Genomic DNA, 20,661 nt, shown 5'->3' with positions numbered 1-20,661 from the left:
AACATTTCAACACTAATGATGTTTAGACAATATCACAACAGAAAATGATGCAATGATTTTGAACAACATTAATGATTATGTGTCTACATCAGATATTCACAAAGCGTAATGATCTGATTTACATGTTCCTTATTTTACATCACAGGGAGAAAAATATGCAGCTTATTCATCAGTTTAGATTTCAATGGAAGACAGTTATGTTTTCTATCAAGCTCCTAAGAACACTTTGCTTCTTGCCTGACCTTACGTTATATGAGGAGAATAAAGCTTTTTTATCGAGATGATTGTGCACACATAATTCAATCAGCTTTTTCTTAGACTAAGAGTAGAAAAGTGTGGCACAGTGACACAGTGGTTAGTATTTCTGTTTTGCAGTGATGGAGCCCTGATTTCAGTCCTGGAGCTAGGGTGCTATCTGCATGGAGTTTGTATGTTCTCCCTGTGTTTGCATGGGTTTCCTCTGGTTTTCAGGTTTCAGGTTTTCTCCCACTGTCTAAAAACATACTAGTAGGTTAATTAGCTTCTGGGAAAACTGGCCCTGGTGTGACTGTGTATATGTCTGTGTTTGTATGTGCCCTGCAATAGACTGGTGTCCAGTCCAGTGTCTAGTGTGTATCCTGTCTTGTGCCCGATGTTTGCCAGATTAGGGTCTGGCATTCCATGCAACCCTGTACTGGATAAAGTAGTTAGAAATAATATCGCTTGAATGACTGTTGTGAACACAGTAAAATGGGAGGCACATTTAAGTGAATTTATTCTAGGTTTCTCAGTTATCCTACTGCTTTCGAGTTAGCCTGTTTGTCTGACCCACCATACTATCTTCCTGACGTCTTGTGTGCTTGCCAGTGATTCCAGAATTGTGTGCTTCTCTGCCTCAAACATGGAAAGGTGATAAGCTGAATTTAAGAATTCCCAGCCTTTCTCCGACTGAGCACCAACTGTAAAGACCGTTTTCATGAGATCCCCAGGTATTCTGCAGCAGAGAAACAGAAACAGAAATCACTCATTTAATCAATCCAATCATTATGACATTTTGTTATAAAGAACACAAAGAATATATTGTTTCACATTCCTAATATGAATAGTTATTTCACTTCCAAATGCTTGGTTTGTCGTTCATTTGAGGAGCAAAATTCAGTTCTGTGAATCAAACACTCCTTCAGCACAATATAAACTTGAGAAATGTCAATATCTGGAAGCATCTCATCCTTGATTCCTTTTACCTCATAGTTCCGTTAGATTGTGTCCAGTTCCTGAACAGGGCTTGTGCATTTTCAATGCATTTTGCCTCTTGATAATGGCAGGCAGTTTCAAGCAAGGAAGACCTCAGCATTCGTTCAGAGACAGATCCCTCTTCGTCCCATGTTTGGCTACGTATCAAACTTCCAAAAAGCTGCAGAATCCGACCCTATTGAACAGTTATGAAGCAGATATCGTGAGGAAAGAAGTACAACATAACAATGTACACTAAAGCACCCTGTCAGAAAAGAAAAATGTCAACTTATTATACCAGAATTTCCTAAAATGTTTAGTGTGGAACATGAATTCACTCTAAGGTTCCACAAACCAAATCTGTCACCTTCACAGAGGTTATTTAAGATTTTTTATCTAAAAACATTATTTTTTATATTAATTCTATCACAAAATTCAGAGATCAGGTCTCATGTATCTCATCAGCACTCCTGATATTTAAAACCTGCAGTAAAAGTAAACATGACCAAATATGTCTGAATTCAGCTTCTAGAACAGTAAATTACAATTCAGAAACAAACAATGGCTGTTACAGTGTACTGTAGCTCCTTTGGTAATAAATCTTGTGTTCAGAAAAATGACTTAATTTCTTCCTCAGAATAGCTACTGAGCTTTTGTCCAAGGCCCTAGAGTTGCACAAAACATTTATTTACAGAAATAAATAACATTTACTTGTATGGCTACAAGCTACAGCTTCATTATTTGGACTTGACTCTTTTAGTATTTGGTGGCTGAATCACATCACTGGTGCATTCAATTAGTAGGCTAATGTTCCACAAACATACAATGGTGTAACTTTTATTGTCGTTTTTAACAATATGTTGGCATGGTTGTTGATTACCGTCTCACTGTTCATGGAATTCATTTTTGTAACTTTTAGAAATTAATGGGAATTTTCTAAATACAGAAGATTTAGCTGTAATAACTAATGTTGTGCCACCATTGCTTTGATACCTTATTACTTGTAAATTCATGTTTGTTTGTTTTTAAATCATATATGTATTGTATTCTCTTATTTTCTCCAAATACTGCTTTTAGACATCAGTAAAACAACAAAATACTTGTGACTTACAACAGGTGGCAACATGTTGTATAATGTACTGTATAATTTTGCATAATAACTACAGAATCAATGACAGTACCCAAGGCTAACATATTTGCCTTTCATTAGCAACAAAAGTCCTGACAATCTACGGCAGTTTAAAAAACATGCCTAAAGACCTAACAACACCAGAATTCAAGAAAACATCCACAGGTGATGTTTTTAAAAAACCCCGCTAAATTCTAGCTTTAATTTCATTGCCATATGCATTATTTTCAGCACCCTCCTGGTGAGGTTGTTCTCCTGGTCACCGTCTCTTTCTTTTTCAGATAAAATACTTGTTCTTCAACAAGATACTAATCCAATTTTCACGTCAATGAAAGCACTGCACTTTTTAAAACACTGAGTACAGAAGAGAAACTTAAAATACATTTTTTAGACTTCACCCACAACCCTCAGGTATCCAAGACCAGGAAGCTGGAAGTCAGTAAAACATAACTTCCAGAGTACATTTCTGTTTCTTTCTGAACTACATGATGTGATTAACCTCAGCTAAATTTTTTCAGCTAAAGGGATACATTTAGGAAACTGTGGTGCAGTGCAAAGGAAATAAGTGTGCGACCTTAATGTGAGTACACAGGGTCACAAGGCCTTCCCTGTACATTGGGTCGAAATTATGTCAAACACACATTGGGAGTGAATGTTGTTTAATAGCATGTGCAGCCAAGCAAGCAGGCTTTAATTGCATATTGATGTTTCTGCGAGGGCCTTCAGCTCTAGATAATTCAGTAACAGTAACTGGGAATTCTGATTAATTGGGAACTATTGAATAAATCAGTAATTAGGAATACTGTACTGTGACATCAGCTCAACAGAAACACATTTTTGTTGGACATGATATTTAAGCAACCAAGGCTTCATTGTTAAAAAACACACAAAGAGAATAAACGTATATAATGAGAACTAGGAAGTAAAGCTGTACATGTGTTTTGAATGTGTTATATGAAGAATGCCGATTTGTATCCATGCACATCGAGCCTTGACAAAACTACAGAAGCCCCAACCCTGATGTTCTTTTGCAAAGCAATATCACACTGTGACTTCAAATATAATAAATAAACATAACCTGAAAAGGTGCCACAGCTGCTCAAAATCATTTCTAAATGAATTCCATGGAGTTAATTCACATTCTGGGTTTTATATAACAAAGCTTTAATGAGGTACCAGAAGTCCAAATCATGCATCTTTTACATATTTAGAGTACATGTTTAAGTGTAACGGGCTTTCTTACCTTCATCCTTCCAGCTAACGCCCACAAACCTCTTTTATCCAACAACCTGTAGATGCGATTGAGCTGTGACAAGGCTTCTGTTACAGGAGCCGTTTCCTTCTCCTTTCCAAGATAGGCAATAAGATTCAGAACCTGCCTGAAGGATACCCGCCCTAGCCTTCAGAAACAGAAAATAAGAAGAGTTTTTACAAATCTGCCTTTGAGGATTTTTCCTCTACACGCTGAGTTATAAAATTCCGTATTATCAGAGATTTTCTGAGCACCTCAAATTTGATCTTCCCAGACATGAGCCGTGAAAAGGACAGCTTTGCCGTCAAAATAAAGTTTAGCCCTGTGTTAATGTGTTCAGAAAAACATACAGGCAAGGAAGCATTGGTCATACTGCCTGGGACCACAGCGTTTAACAGGTTAGACCAAATACAAGCTATAGCACTGTGTGTGTAAGTGGGATTTTATAGGATTTAAACTAAACAGAATTTTAATATGATAATAATTAAATATTGGAATTTTTCAGAAGAGAATTTTAAGTGCAGGTCTTACACAGGACTGAATGCATGTATGCATGTCCTGTATGCTAATAATACATTATTTTCAACTGATTGAAAAGCATTACTATGAATGTACTTTTAAAAGATTAATTATATTATAGGCATTTATTGGAGTTTTCAAATCTCCTGTTCCTAACATGGTTATCACAAAGTTTAAAAATATCCTGATACATGAAGATTATTGTAATTCGACATTTTAATTTGGATTATTGTTATTTGGCATCAAGGAATCAGTATGCATTAGCTTATTAATGGACTTGTAAAATCCAAATAGTGCAACAAAATGAATTAATCTAATTAGGGAAAAGGCCAATACACATTCAGGTATATTGCAGTGAATATACATAATCTACAGTACAGTCTCAAAATCTGCTATTTTGACATTGTATTTGTGATTTGGTCTAGCCGATGGGGTCTTGTATGGAAGAAAAGCAGAGCAGAATGAAACTGAGCTGAAGGCCGTATACTGCAGCTTTCAAATTAACAGACACCCACATCTCAGCAAACATCCCCCATGCTTTGAAGCTAGAAATGTTTACACTGCCAGGTGTTACACACTTTACCTAAACTCTTTACCTAGAGACACTTCCTAGTCACCTATAGCTATAACAATAACTTCTTATGAAGTATATAAACTTTATATAGTAAGAACAAACATGTCAAAAAATGTTTCCAAAATAAACATCGTGAGTTACGTAATTTAAGTAATTTTAACTTTGATGCATAAAATGTTTATGAAGAAGGTGGGATACTGTTGTGTACTTGTTTTTTTATATTTAGCAACCTCTACCATCTACTGTATGTACATTAGGTATATTTCACGTATGAGACGGTATGGATTTAAAGCCACTACAGTACAGTATGTGTGAAATATATTTTTTCATAATCAAAATTTAAAATTCAAATTGTTTCCTGATTACTTGTTGCTGAAATTTGCATTACATTAGGTATATATATTATGTTATACTTCTGTTTTTTTATTTTCAGCTACCAAAATTTCCCTTTAGTTCTAAATTAAATTCTATATTAATATTGCATAGTAAGTGGATTTAAACATGCACAGTAGAGAAACAGATTAAATGAAGCAATCATTTCACTAACATCCAATGCACCACAAGTGCCACCTATTAATCATCTTTGGCCAGTGAATTACATAACGCAACATGCCAGGTTACATGGAACACCTTTGGAAGAAAGACCACATGGTCTGAGTGGCTGCATCTGTATGCACCAATAAAACGATACGTTTTCATGCTCAGTAAATATATGTCCGTATAAAAAACACTCTAAATGTACCTTGAAAGTGCAAATATGTTGTTGACCAGGCAGGCTCGGTCCTGGTAGGTCAGAGCTTCATGAGTTTCTTTCAGCATCTTGATTAAGGCCTCCCAACCTTCTACGCCATAATCCACAATGTAGAATCCTTCATTCTTGAAGTTAAACTTTAACCATGCCACATTTGCAGGGAGTGTAAGTGTTGCTAAGAAAGAGGAGAAAACCCTTTATGACACCTTTATGTTAACTTTATAACACATTCATGACATTCACCTGTACATTGTAATAACAAGTAGATTAAAACCTCTTGCTTTGTCTCTGACAGCAGTATAGCACACAATCTACAAGAGCACTAGGAAAAGACAATCTTATACTGTTCTTTTTTCCCAGGAAAAATATACTACAGGAAAAGTATTTACAAGTTAGAAAATTCAGATGTTAAACCTCATCCAAAGACCAACAAAAAAAAGTTCAACAAGAAATGTGTTGATATTGTAAAAACGAATTAAATGCTTTGAAGGGTATTTTATAAGAACCCAAAATGTAATTTACAAAATAATAAATGAGCTTACCGAATTTATCCTTCATCACAAAAACTTGTTTGCAGGATGAAGAATTACTACAACTGTCATTGACATATGTCAGTGGAATATGCCACTGGTAGCTGCAAGCAAAACAAAAGAGATTTTTTTGTCGTACAAGGTTCCAAACTGAGCATGAAAGACAAGCTGCACTATTGTGGCAAGTGTACAAGAGTGAACTGGCAACCTAAGAAGTCCAGGCCTGTAATAAGATTCTACCAAGACTTAAGCTTAACTTTTTAGCAGAAATGAGCAGTTGGTTTCTAAAACACAAAGCAGATAACACAAGAGCAAACTATGTGGCCTTTCATTTAAAACTGAGAACAGCATATGCCTCTTTACCCAAAGGCTTGTGGGAGCATGAAAAAAGCTTCCCAGCTATGTTTCTGAAGCTGACACTGTGGGTTCCTTCCAGAAAAGCCTGGATGAGATCTTTGGATCATTTAGCTATTACTGTAACTACAATATGACCTATACAGCCTTGTCTCACTTGTAACAGTTCTAATGTTGCTGATACACCTGATCTGGCCTCAACTGACTGTCCAATTAAATTCTATGTTACACAGAACTTTTCAAAAGCAACTAGTTTTCAATCAGAAAACATCTGTATTTTATTTATTCCCATTGGCTAATGGATTTTGCTATGTCATAGCTAAAAAGAGCATTTTCCTGAAAAGGAAAACAGGCTAACTAGCAGTTATCTTGATTACCAACTTTGTGGAGTGGTGTCATCTTAACCATCTCCAGCTAAACACCAGCAAGACCAAAGAAATGGTCATGGACTTTCAAAGGAATACGTCTCAGCTGAACCCTGTTTCCATCCAGGGTGAGGACATAGAGGGGGTGCAGTCCTACAAGTACTTAGGGGTACACCTGGATGATAAGCTGGAGTGGTCTGGTAACACTGACGCCCTGTACAAGAAAGGTCAGAGCCGACTCTATTTTCTTGGGAGGCTCAGATCCTTTGGTGTGTGTGAAACACTGCTACACATTTTTTATGAATCAGTGGTGACAGCGGCCATCTTCTACGCTGTTGTGTGCTGGGGCAGCAGCATCATGACAAGAGATGCAAATAGGCTCAATAAACTCATCAAGAAGGCTGGCTCTGTGTTGGGGTTGAGCCTTGACCCCCTGGAGGTGGTGACTGAGAGGAGAATGCTGACCAAGCTCACAGCCATCATGAACAACACCTCTCATCTGCTTTATGGGACTGCTATTGGGCAGCCGAGCAATTTTAGCAACAGATTGCTCCAGCTACGGTGTTCAAAGGAACGTTGCACAATGGAACTATGCACATTTTGCACATATTCTATTGTTTTTACAGTGACTAAGATCATCATATTTTGCACACACCTATGTATTTATTTTTATTTATTTTATATTTATTTTGTATAATTTTTAGTCTATTCTGATGTCTTTTTTTGCTTGTCTTGGGCTGGACTGCTGTAACACATCAATTTCCCTTCGGGATCAATAAAGTCTTATCCATCTATCTTATAACAATCAATTAAAGTTCAAGAGACATGTCCTTTAAGCTGCCCAAGTAGAACAGGTTAGACCCGGCACACTTCCCTTGAAGGATTTGGCATAGTTAATGTAAACTGTGCAAGAGAAGATTATGGGACAGGCCTTCTTAAATGAATGCATAGCACATTATTCATGTGTACAGCCACTGTGAGGCACTGTGAGAACAGTAAAATTGCTTCTGTATTGTGCTTTGTTCAAAATAAAGAATATTTACAAAGCTCTTTCAGCTTAAATTTAAACTCTTCAAAACTAAATTTAAAATGAAAAATGTACAGCATTGTACAGAAGGCCTAGGTTTTTGATAACACTAATCACCTTCATTTCTGAAAACTGTGAATTTACCTAAATGTCTGGAATACGTGAAAAGAACTAACAAAATACAATTGTGGTTACCGCAGCCTATCCCTGAAAATATAAGGTGCAAGGCAGGATTACACTAAGGATGGGAAAAAACTAAGCAAATATGCACACGATTAAGAAACGTTTAATTTAGCCTCCGCATAAAAAAATGGGAAGAAATGAGACTGCACAAGTGATCCCATATGGTCATGATTTTCAAGTAGCTACACACCCTGTGACTGCACACCTGGAAGAATGAGAGAGCTGGCCTCAGTTTATAGTTTAAGTACATTTGTATTTTGAATAATATCAAATACAGCATTCTTGCCTCACAGCTCTGGGGCCATGGTTTTAATTTCGAACCTTGGGTGCTATCTGAATGGAGTTTCTATATTCTCTCCATAGTTTGTGGGTTCCTCCTATAGTCCAAAATACATATTGTTAGGCTGTGGGAAATTTAGGCCCGGGTGTGAGTGTGTCCGTGTCTGTATTTGTTACTGTGTCCGTGTGTGCCCTGTGATGGACTGACGTTCCATCCAGGGTGTATCCTGCCTTACACCTGTTGCATGCATGGATAGGCTCCAGCGCCCCCACAAGCCTGAAGTGGATACAGTGGTTAGGAACTGGATGGAGAATATCAATCGCACATTTTCCAAATATAGTCTAACCTGCTTATTTCAACATATATTCCTTTGCTATTGTGTTAAATCAAATAACCAATAAGCTTGGGTTACCTGGACTGCCGTGTTGCGTTCTCAGAATCCACTGTGAGGAGAAAGTGTTCTTGAGTAAGTTTCACATCTTTGCCATTCCTCGTCACATTTACCAAAGGAAACCCTTTCTGGAGTGTCCACGTCTTCATCATGTCAGTAACACTGAAATTTGCCTTTGCAGACTGAGAAAAAGGAAAGAAAAAACAAGAAGAAAAATCAAGAAGATCTATAATGAAGTTTTAAATGAACAGTGGAACATGAACCAGAGGATACAAGTGGAAACTATGAAGAAGTAAAGCGAGAGCTCATACTGTTACAACAATCACTTACTGTATAACAGTGAGAAACTGGTCTATCAAAACTATTTTAATTAATATGAAAATGTAAGTACTGCAAATTTAATTATGCTTAGCTTCAGGGCAATTACAGCTCATTGATGACTTTGAGACCAGTTCAATTGTCACTGATGAACTGATGAAGCATTTAAATAAAGCTTATCTGTAATATCAGTATAGTACTTAAAACAATGTCACAGATGCAGTTAGTATAAGACACCCGGATGGAAATTTTTATTCTAATAGTTAAAATCACCAAAAATTAAAACATGTACAATGTACAGAAGGTAGTCTGCAGATTTACAGTCGAGGATAGATTAATGCATAATTCAGGTATTACAGAATTTGTTTGTATAAATTCATCAGGGAAAGCAAGGATCGAATCTTAATGGTAAGTTTTTGAAAAAAACAAAATATGCATTGATTAAACTTTTGCGGTGCTAGACTGAGTTATAAACATATCTACCTGCTCCAAAACTGAAAGCAAGATAGCTCCAGTCAATATTTACTTCTCTTAAAAAATAAGATACTATTCTTTTCCAACCAAAAGAAAGTTTATTCCTGTTTTCTTCACAACTGTCTGTTATGTTTTTAATGAATCCTGCCTGTGAGGTGATTTTGTTCACTAGGGTAATATTGTGTAGAAGTCATTGGTGTATGCAGGTAAGCCTCTGTATTAAAATATTGTATTACTTACAGTATGTTATAGGCTATAGTAGGTGACTATAGAAGTGTCTCTAAGAATCTAGATAAAATGTGTAACACCTGTCAGTATAAATATTCCAGTTAGGTCTCTGGGACACCTCATTTGTAAATTTATGCATGAGGTAGTTTGTATGTTTGTGCTGTGTGTAGTTTAGTGTGTGTCACTGTCCTTGTCAATAAATATCTATTGAACGAAGTGTGCATAAATTATTACTCTTTTCACCAAAGTTGTGCCAGAGAACAAAAGAATCTATTTGCTTCTAACTTTACTAACCACTTGGGTATATTCTTGACAAAATCATTACAAGTTGGTTATTGTTTCCTGCACTCGATCAGGTTCCTAATTTTCTCCATTTTCCTAACCGGCCAACCATTTCATTTGTAACACGTATGACCCACACAGTCATGTTAAAAGTTTGTAAAAAGGAAACTTTGAGAATTGCCTATGAAAATATCCCTTTTAGTAATTTTTACAGTGTATGTGACTGAGCAAACTGAGAATGTTGCAGAGCTACACTGACCCACTATTCTTCATACACAATAGTTTCTAATTTACACAAAGTACATTCACATGGTGTTGCAGAATGTCTCTAACAAACCCAGGCCAGTAAAGGATTGCCAAATATGTTTTTTAAAGATCCTCCAATTGCAGGAAACACAAAACCATATACCCACCTACACAAAAGTGAGCTCAGGAAGTTCAATAAAGGCTTTAAAGGTGCAAAGACCTTCTTGGCTTTCCAAATAACATAACATACAGTATTCAATCATAAAACTGGCAAACTATAATAAATGGTCAACCTGGGATTAATTTTAATTTCTATATCAATTCATCAGTACTTTTATCAACTAGATAAAAGTAAAATTATCATTAGTATAATTTTGCCTACTAAGTTTAACAGTTCAAAATATATTGGTTACGCAGAAATTAAAAATTGTTGAAAAAATCTAAAAATACTTGCACTTGTTTACTCTGGACAAGCAAGAATCATTGGTAAGGAGGTTCATAAACAGTGCACTGTACAACCACTGTTGCTCTTTACTGCTTCCAGGTAGGTATACTGAAATAACAAGGACCTTCATAGTTTCCTGAAAGTTTTCAATTATTGTATCAGGCAGGTAAGAGTTAATCTTTAATTGAATTATAAAATGTTGAATTGTAATTAATAAACTACATGAATATAACATTAATTACAAGTTACATAATTAGAAGGTAATGGACAAGTAGTGGTACTAACAAGTATGTGAATACATACTACAGCCAGAGTGAGACATCTATAGTATTTTTTGGAATAAACCAATAAGCAGTCCTAACACAAAGTGATTTGTGTATAATTTACACATTTTAATTGTTATGCCTTCAGAAAAAAAAACAGATTATTTAATATAGGATTACGAGCTTTAATAAAGCTCTATTATATGGAATGTAATGGAATGCCACAAATCTTGGATACAAAAAACAAAACAAAAATATTTAAAAGGAGCTGTGCTTCAACATTCTTTCACTTTTCTGCTTTTCTACCTACCTTGCTAATGCTGTTCCACAAGTCCTGGTTTTTTGTGTTCCCATAACTGTACTGTTTCAGATAATCAACAACTCCATCCTGGAACTTCTCTTCAGTCAAGATGGAATTCAGCATCAGCAATATGGAAGCCCCCTATACATAAAAATAAATTACATTTCTATTGTAAAAGAAAGAAATGTTAGATAACTAATATAAACAGAACAAATCTTAAAACCTCACAATTGACCTTGCTAGAAACATTACATAGGTAATAATCTTATGCTACATGTTATTCATTAAAGCCACAAGGAATATTTCAGAAATATTTTAGAAAGTTATTTGAACATCACCTTTTCGTACGACACCGAATCAAACATTTCTTCAATCTGCTCTGGAGCCGTCACATTGGTAGATATGGCGTGAGACGAATTTAATGAGTCTTGGGCCATGGCTTTAAAGCGTGTGATTAAGAATTCATCCTCCTTGAAGCAAAAGAAAAGTTTGTGGAATTTGCACAGTTTAATTGCACACAGACCCAAAAGGTAGCAAAAATCAATTGATTATCTGCTCATGTATTGTTTCACACGAGGAAAACAAAACTTTTTTATTTTTTGCTTTGCAAGAGCAGCATACATGCATCCTGTATCAGCAGGACAGCGGAGCTGTCAACCACAGTTCTGAGAATCCTACTGGCGGCAGCCTAAATAATAACTGCTGTTATTCATGTTTAGCAAAAGTTTCTGGTCGAGAGTCACAGTGTTATAGATTTGTCTGAATTAAGCCATGAAATATACTGTATGTAAAATAGACTGCTCTATTATTATAATCTTATCTCAGTATGCTAACTGCTATACTATTCTCTATTGTATTGCAAAATACATTTTATAGCAATGCAAATGATCAATATGTTTCATAAATGTTTAAAACAACTTACAATTTCAAGTTCTGGAAAGGTTTTTGCTATTGATGTGTACTCCATGTACGTTGCAAAGCCTTCATTTAGCCAAAGGTCGTTCCACCAATACATGGTAACTAGGTTACCAAACCACTGGAAAGAAATAAATAAAATGACCAAAACCCTTTTATACAGGTGAACTAACACTTTAATACTATACTTAAAAAAAAATACAAATCACTAAAGTAATTCAAGTTCATTTTGGATGTGCATTAAAAACGCAAAAAAACGCAAACTGTTATACTACTACCTATTTGCAGTCATACCAATTTGTGGTTACGTGACACCATGATATTTTATATTTTTAGTTCTCAGACCTTTCTAAGCCACCTAAAACACTGCATAAAGAGTTACAGGTCTAGATGAGGGCTGTATCACAGTACCTGGTGTGCAAGCTCATGTGCTATAACTGTTGTGACCAACTGTTTGTCTAAAATAGAAGAATTATTGTCAAGCAATAGGGTCTTCTCTCTGAATGTGATCAATCCCCAGTTCTCCATGGCTCCTGCCAGGAAGTCAGGAATGGCAACCAGATCTACAAGGAAAAGGAATATAGGAATAAGACATATGTAGAAATTCAAAGCAAAAACCACCATACAGTAAAATAAAGATAAAGTCATATTAAATGTATAGGTTACTGTAACCACGGAGTCCTGCCACATTAAACACCAATAAGTTAAAGCATACAACTGGCAGTGGATGCAGCCCATTGCTGAACTGGGAAATCAAATTGCATACAGCTTTTACAATCAAAATTGTACCCGTCATTTAAAATCTCCTCAAAAGACTGAATTATTAGAATTATCATCTACAGCTCACATAAAACAGATGTTCAGAAATCTGCCCCTTGTCACAGAAGACAAAATATGTACGTGCACACAAATTTGGTCAACAAAATACTGTAGTAGCAAACGCAAACTCCAATTACCTAATTTTTTCAATGGATATTCTTTTTGGAAAAACTTGTTATAAAACGTCAGCAGCTTAACTGCAGTTTCAAGTGCATAGCTGGCTTGGTCCAGCTTTTCTGGAACAGTGTACACAGAAACCTTTGAAAAAACAGACAGAAATATTAAAACAGATACAGACTTAAGCACCACAGAACTCTAACTGATCCACACTTGACAGCTGTATATGTTGTGTGAGACATTTCTAGGAGATAAATATTGTTATATTTATATTGTTCTGCAATATAAATATAAAAAAGAATAATTCTAATAAAAGAAATTAAATATAACTTGCAAAGCACGTGACAATGGTCTTAAAGTAGCAGCCTGATATCACATACTAGGCTAATCTTTTCAGATCTTAAAAACTGGTCAGTTATGAGAAGATGGCACATTTTCCTCTGAAACAACAATAATAATTGTGTTCTTCTAGAAAACAAAACATTGTACAACAGTACACACAATTCTCAACAGAGGCAAAAAAAAAGTTTATGGAAAAGAACAGCAAACTAAACTAGTTTAACCAAAAATAAGACTAAATTACACATTAAAAATTTAGTCTTATTATTAAATTAAAAAGCTTTAGTAAAAAGATTTGTCTTTAAGTGAAAATGTTGATAGTTTCAGAGTCTGATAGATCTAGGCAATGATTCCACTGACAGGGTGCTGCACATGAGAAAACTATGTCACCTGGAACCTGGTCTATTCAAAAGTAAGAACACCAGAATCAATATAGTTAGTTGGACTATACTCATAAATTTCTTAGGATACCTAGAAGAAAGACTGTTCAGTGCCATTGAGCAAGAATGTTAAAGTACAGGGAGCTATGTGCTCATGCAGAGTACTTTTAGATAGTACATGGGACCACTGGACAGATACTGTAGCGTACAGAAAGCATATTTAGATCCTTACAATTTGTCCCAGTAAGATCGTACAGTACTCCAATCATGACAAGTAGATAATGATTGAGCATAACCCCAACCCAATCACAGCATATCTTAATCATTTTGTTTAAACATATTAAAAACTAGTGAAACGTCACTGCCAAATCAGTTAAATTAAATTAAATACCCAATTAAATTAAACTTCTAAAAAGCAGATTTCTTCATTATTCACAACAATGAAAAGTAAATGTAAAATAGGAAATCTATAGTCCCTTACAGATGTATTCATCCCCTTGACATTTTGTTGAATTACAAATGATGTACGGTACATAAATCTTTGAAGAGAACAGTTTTAATCAAAACTGTGAATGCTCGAGTTACTGTAAAATTAGAAAAAAAAACACAAAGAAAAGGCAAAAGCTAAAATGTTGTTAAGCATTCACATCTTTTGCCACAACAAACTTAAATTAGTTTAACAGTACTTGACAATTTACAGTTAGTTGAATGACTTGTTACTGTGTGCAATAACAGAGGTTCACGTGAGATCGTATAGAGTAAAGAATATTTCTATGTTTGATATGAATAAAAAAATCTCACCATTATGTAAAAAATATATTTACTTTAGAATACATCTACATTTTCTCCTTATGGGGTAAAGAGCAAAATGTATTTGAAATTCATATTTTAAGGTGAAGAAGAAATACATTGAAAATAACTACTTGTATTGCAAACAATAGTCCATTATAAATTGTATTACAATAAACACTTTTTTTTTTTCTGTTGAGATTCAATTCAGCAGCTGCCCTTACAAGTTAGTCCACAAAACAAATACTTACCAGGGTACCATTTGCATTCATGCTAATGTTCTGGAAGTTAGATACAATAAAAGCTACCAGGTACGTGCTCATATTCACACTATTTTCAAAAACATCTTCGTGAATTCCATTAGGCAAGACAGTAGTACTGCTCTGCAATACAAACATATTATATTTCAACAAATTTAGTTTTCTCGAGCCCAAATCTATCAATACTGTAAAACCCATTTCTGCCAAAAGGTTGAATAGAAAATTCTTTACAGTTATTAAAATTATATTAACAATAGACTCTAACATCAGGAATTATTTAATTCCTATAATATTCTTCTACTAAGTCCCTCAGGTTACGTAAAAACAAAATTCTACTATAAGACAAGACACACACTATGAAAATGTATGGATAAATCTTCCACCAAACGAAATAGCACATTTTCAATTAAAAATAGCCAACAAGAAGACACAAACACATATTTGATTTTCTAAGGAAAAAACAAAATATGATTTTTTTGACAAAATGCTCTTTTGATTCTATATTTAATCCCCAAATATTGTCATGTAATTATAAGTTTTATTTCAGGTTTTTCTCTACAGTGTACAAATACATGTGGTTGATGTTTATGCAGAAATAAGTTTCAATATATACTTATTTTTCCATTTTCATTTAGGACAAGCTTCATGTACACATGGTTATATGTTAGCCCTTTGGAAATATCTGATATGAAAAAACATAGTATTACAGCAGAGATTTACAAACAAAAAATATCACCAAACCTCCTCCTTACCACAAATCTAATGAATCTAAAATCACTATAAAAGACATACAGCAAATTCAGTAATTCAAAGACAAAATCTGAAAAGGTGTCTGATGTGTATAACCAAAATTAAGTCCATCGTTTAAAATCCAAAACTTTAACAGTCAGCAATGCAAAAGCATTTAAAAAGAAGAGGGTAGAAGCAATAATAATATTAAACTGAATCTCAGATGAATAGTAGCTTTTAAGGGAAATGAAGATTGTTTTGGATTTTAAAGTTAATTTAATGGGAAAGGGCAAGGATTTAAATATAGTTTAAAGATCAAAGAACAGAAATTTCACTGGCACTGCACTTTTCCTTCAGATAAGACATCAAACATTATGATATATTACCTCATACAATAAGAGGGACTGTTTTCTTCCATGTTTCTAATAAAACTTGGTAGTCATGTGTAGGATTAAAACATCATTAGAGAAATGAGCTCCACTGCTGTATGTTGCTGACTTGGACAATTTATGTTTTTTTTTTGTTTTTCAGTGTTACCAATATAAATTCCACTGACATAGATAGTCTGAAGTCAGCAATCTGATTTCATTAAGAGGAAAACACATTAGTACCTTTGGCATATTGGAAAGACAGATGTATTCAGCCTCCCTCCTTATCTTAATTAAGAAAGAAGCCTTAAATGCAGGTTCATCAAAGCATGGGAAAGCCTTTCGAGCAGCTAAAGGTTCAAACTGAGTCGCAGCCAGAAACCTGCGTAGAACAAAAAGACAACATGTCAAATAAAGAAGAAAATCTAGTAAAGCATTAAAAACAAGCAGAAAATGATCAAATGTACAGGTATATAGGAGGTTCCATTCTTCAGAGGAAAGTCAACTGTAAGATCAATATGCCAATACTAAGAAAAACTGTCTTCACAAGGGGTTAGTGAAAGGTAATCAATGCACCTCAGAAGGCCAGAGTGATCCCTAAAGAGCTTCCTTCAACAACGGCAGGCAGAAAATCCACTGCTTGACAACGGTTGCCCCTAGCTCAAAAGATAGATGATATCTACAATAATGATTTATAACAAAAAAAAAACTACTTATGGACAACTGGTGATAAAAGAAGGCCCTCGCTGATCAAGAATTTAGGGGCACATCTTTGTTGTTTTAAAAACAGTCAAAACACGATGCAGAGCTCCAGATGTTTAACATGCATCACTGCTTATAACAGGTATGGAACAACTGGAGCAAAAACGTGATTCTACAGAAGCAAACGCTGTATTTATTGAAAACAAACAAAAGCCTTCAATGTTTACCATTTCTCGCCTTTTGTATTTTCATAGGAGCTGTTGTAAAAGCCATAGTAGTTGCCTGAGAGAAATGCAGTATACTCCAACGTTAAGATGTAACTTTGCCCTTTCTGAAAATGTTCAGGGGCCTGAATAGCAATCTGTTGCCAGGGACGGTACTCCAGGTGTTTTGTGGCATTGGACTGATTTTCTCCTAAACGCGCAAAGGTAACCTTGCTGATGTTTAGTTCCGAGCTGTGAATCACAATATTCTTTGTGTCTTCCAGGACTTTGACCAGAATGGAAACATTTCCTTCAAATTGATTTGTGGTTAAATTAGGGTGGAGTGAGAGATCATAGTGGATAGGTTTCACATTTTTAGGCAGTTTTATTTCCGTCCATGGGAAAAGCTGCCCATCAGAAGATATGGGGTAGATAAGTTCCATGGAGTGATTAGCTTTGTGGCAGCCTTCCTTGGTAAAGGTGCACTTTGGCAGAAAATAAATGACCATGGCAACACAAGCAACTACCACCACTACAAAAGCTCCAAGGACCACAGTCCTAAGGGAGGGCATGGTGCACGTTCCACTGGGGTCCTCCCGGTTATATAGAGACGCATTGGTGCGCAGGCTGGAGCTCCTGTTCATGAATGACATCCCCAGCAGGCGTGCTGAAGATTCATAATCTTCTTCCTCTTCCTCCAGCTCATTCTCCCCCAGTCCTCGCACCAGCAGCCTGGAGCTCCGAGGCTCATAGACAGCATCATCAGGGTCCAGGGGATAAAGAGGAGGCTCTTTGGCCAGGTCCACCACATCTGGCTCTTCCTCAAACATGCTGTTTTCAATCATGTTCCTCGGCAACAAGGCCCGGTCTGAAAACAAAAGGAACACCACAAATAACGAAAGTACAAACTGCAGTACACCATTAACCAGTTGTATTGGATTATAAAGACCTTTTAAAACATGTTTTTTTCATCTCCCTGTGTTCTATAGTTCTACAGAAAAACAATATCTAAAAAGCTCACTCTGCACTAGATTATCTTAGATCTACAATAGTGATTTTACATCACGTTTCATGTTACAGATATTATATAGAAGGCAAGAACATTCCTAACGCTGGGAAAACCTGGATTTGTAAAAATACTATTTTCAAATTTACACATATCATATTTTCCTGTTAAACTTAATCTAAATATGAAAACATCTTAAACATAAAATACATTTCTTTGCACAGGATACTAAAAAAGATTCCACAGACAAGTCAGGTGAACTCTTTCTATATAACTTAATAACTACAGATATTCCCTTTCACAAGAATCCATTCGAATTAACACAAATTAATCTCTAATGGTGCTTATTTCAGCTGAATTGTGCTTGTTGCATTTGGTCACGTGTAACTTAGCACCATTCTGAAAGCGTGCAATCGGTGCTTTAACCGTGGTATTTTCTGTATGAAACACAAATTTGCCATTTACACATGGTATAATCCACTATGTCTGGAACAAAACTGTCTGTGTCTGTCTCCGAGAACACGCCAATGAAAAAAGGAGCATAAATCCCTTTGAACCTCAGCATGCAAAATGCCACCAAGCCCAATTCAGGACTATCTTACTGGAGTAGAAGAGCATCCTATAAATAGTATGGGAGCAAAGACTATTAGCTCCCAGATAAGGCCATGATAAAAATAAGCCTGTACAAGACTCTAAGTACCAATGTGCAAAAATAAATAAATTTGGTCGCTGCTTCTTTCATGTCAGAAGGGAACAGGCCCTATTTACAGTTTGTGTGACTAGATGAAAACTGATGAACCAAATAAGGTAGGAGGAGTATCTATGCTAAACGGACAGATTTTTTTTGTGTGTAATTGCTGTAGGTTATGTACCATTTTATACAACTTGACATGAATTGTTTTTTTTGTGATTAAGTAAATCCTAGCGAAACATGTACTGTAGTGCCCTAATTACATTGAGGTTTTGGCACAGAAATTTTAGTGGCAGAACATACTTTGACCACTCAAGACATTGCCACACATGGCATTTGTGATACACTGATTATAAAAAAATGTAAATGATACATTACATTTTAAAGCCAGTTCACAAAGAAAAGTTTGTTATCAATATCAATCTACAAGTAAAATGTTCTTTCCAAAAAAACTCATTAAGAAATCCTATAAGCAGTCTTTCAAACGACATCAGTGACAGTTCCCCAAGGCAGCACTTTATAGAGCTATTATTATGATACTCTATGCATGCTGCCATGCGTAACAGAAAGAAACCTGAAAGCACCTATCCACTTTCTGTACCGTTCAGAAGGTTGGAAAGTCCATATACAGAGTGATAGAGGAACATTTATTCTTGTACATCATAGTCACCAGTCAGTATCAATAATATTGTCACAGCTCTATACATATAGCCTCCTTTTTAATGGGCACTGAAGTCTAAGTGTAATGGCAGCCCAACATGTCCTTCTTTTACTATAAAATAATTTGGTTATTTTTTATTCTAATTATTTTACATCAAATTTACGCAGCAGTCTAAATTTTCACCCCAACACAAGCTATCAAGCAATACATACAGCCTCTCCATTTGCTTAACTACAGTATCCAGGTATAAGGTAAGGCTGTAAAATGCTCGCCAGAAATCAGAACTGTCTGAAGGAAGAAAAGTGCGAGGTTGCACTGACACCTTTTAGAACCTCACCATAATGTCTTTGTACGAGTTCATGTTGAACAACAAATGGGGCATTTAACAATACAACCCCCATGTCCTTCCCTGGTTTGTAGTAAGCAAACCAGCAGATAGAGTGCCCAGCCTAAAAAACCCTTAATGATTCAAGGGAGTAACATGCTTTGATTACTTCTGAAAACTAACCAGTATTAAAATATTACTGGAAATTTCTGGAATGAACATCTAAACCGCAAGAAAAAAAAAACCTTTTGTTACAGCACTAGCAAGGAGGATAAATCTGACTTCTATGACATTGGTAAACACTTTGTTATCAATGTCTGCAAAGCATTACTAATACAGAGGAATGAAAAAACATAACTAATCACAATTGGTGATCCATTGGCGATTCCAATCTCTATTGACAATTTCTTTCTAAACTTTTATGATTATTACAATAATAAAGTCTTTACCAAGGGACTTTTATCTATATATTTGGTAAAGTTTTCTGTGTGATATAGTATCGAGTTTTGGTTTCTGATATATTCAGTTTCCTGTAATTTTGTTAAACAACTGGCTGCAAGCTGACAGTATTTCTCACTTTTATCATCAAAACTATGTTCCAGTTTATATATGACCTGTCAAAGTAAACATAGAGTGTAAGCTAAATTATTAGTAGCGCTGTCACTATCAACAATAATAACATAGCCATACACCGACGACACGAACAGAACATTGAGCTTTTCATAGTATACTCCTTTATGCAGCAGAGGAAAGAGCTTTTGGGAAAGTGTTAACATAGTTCATAAGCCTACTGAATAACATTGGGCCATCTGTACAAATCCCAAAGAAATTACTCTCTTGTTCTCTGGCAAATGTCCTCCTATGCTCCAATTAGACAAAAATGAAACCAAAGTACAGAACACAAAAGGCTTACTTAATGTGACCAATACACATAGTGCATCACATTTAAACCACAATGGCAGGTTAAACAGGATTTTCTGACTGGCACATAAAAACCATATTATATTACAAAACTGGTGACCATTCTCTATTCAAGATTCCAAAAAACTGACATAATTTAGGACAACAAAAGCAATATGCAACTCTTAATAAACAACGGGCAGGACAATGGCACCACACTGGGGCTCTAGGTTCATTACCAAACCTGGGGTGCTATCTGCATGGAGTCTGTATGTTGTCCCCATGTTCATTTGGGTTTCCTATGACTGCTCTAGTTCCCAAAAGACATACTAG

At 35.5% G+C, this 20,661-nt stretch overlaps 1 protein-coding gene across 1 annotated transcript in view; it reads right to left on the bottom strand.

The window, feature by feature from the left end:
• lnpep (leucyl/cystinyl aminopeptidase) overlaps window positions 1-20,661 on the bottom strand; it is a 44,955-nt gene that overhangs the window by 7,500 nt on the left and 16,794 nt on the right. Inside the window, exons 2-15 of the mRNA XM_088629577.1 lie at window positions 16,770-17,613; window positions 16,084-16,222; window positions 14,735-14,866; window positions 12,996-13,116; window positions 12,451-12,602; window positions 12,047-12,160; window positions 11,463-11,594; window positions 11,134-11,265; window positions 8,589-8,749; window positions 5,980-6,071; window positions 5,429-5,612; window positions 3,585-3,741; window positions 1,224-1,408; window positions 812-973 (exon numbers count right to left, since the gene is read on the bottom strand). Coding sequence (XP_088485703.1) covers window positions 812-973; window positions 1,224-1,408; window positions 3,585-3,741; window positions 5,429-5,612; window positions 5,980-6,071; window positions 8,589-8,749; window positions 11,134-11,265; window positions 11,463-11,594; window positions 12,047-12,160; window positions 12,451-12,602; window positions 12,996-13,116; window positions 14,735-14,866; window positions 16,084-16,222; window positions 16,770-17,613 — 2,707 coding nt within the window. The remainder of the gene's footprint in view (window positions 1-811; window positions 974-1,223; window positions 1,409-3,584; window positions 3,742-5,428; window positions 5,613-5,979; window positions 6,072-8,588; window positions 8,750-11,133; window positions 11,266-11,462; window positions 11,595-12,046; window positions 12,161-12,450; window positions 12,603-12,995; window positions 13,117-14,734; window positions 14,867-16,083; window positions 16,223-16,769; window positions 17,614-20,661) is intronic.

Source organism: Lepisosteus platostomus, chromosome 4 (assembly GCF_059453375.1).
Source record: "Lepisosteus platostomus isolate fLepPlt1 chromosome 4, fLepPlt1.hap1, whole genome shotgun sequence".
Lineage (NCBI taxonomy): Eukaryota > Metazoa > Chordata > Actinopteri > Semionotiformes > Lepisosteidae > Lepisosteus > Lepisosteus platostomus.
Note: the sequence above shows the minus strand (reverse complement) of the source record. Positions and strands in the feature narration are given on the sequence as shown.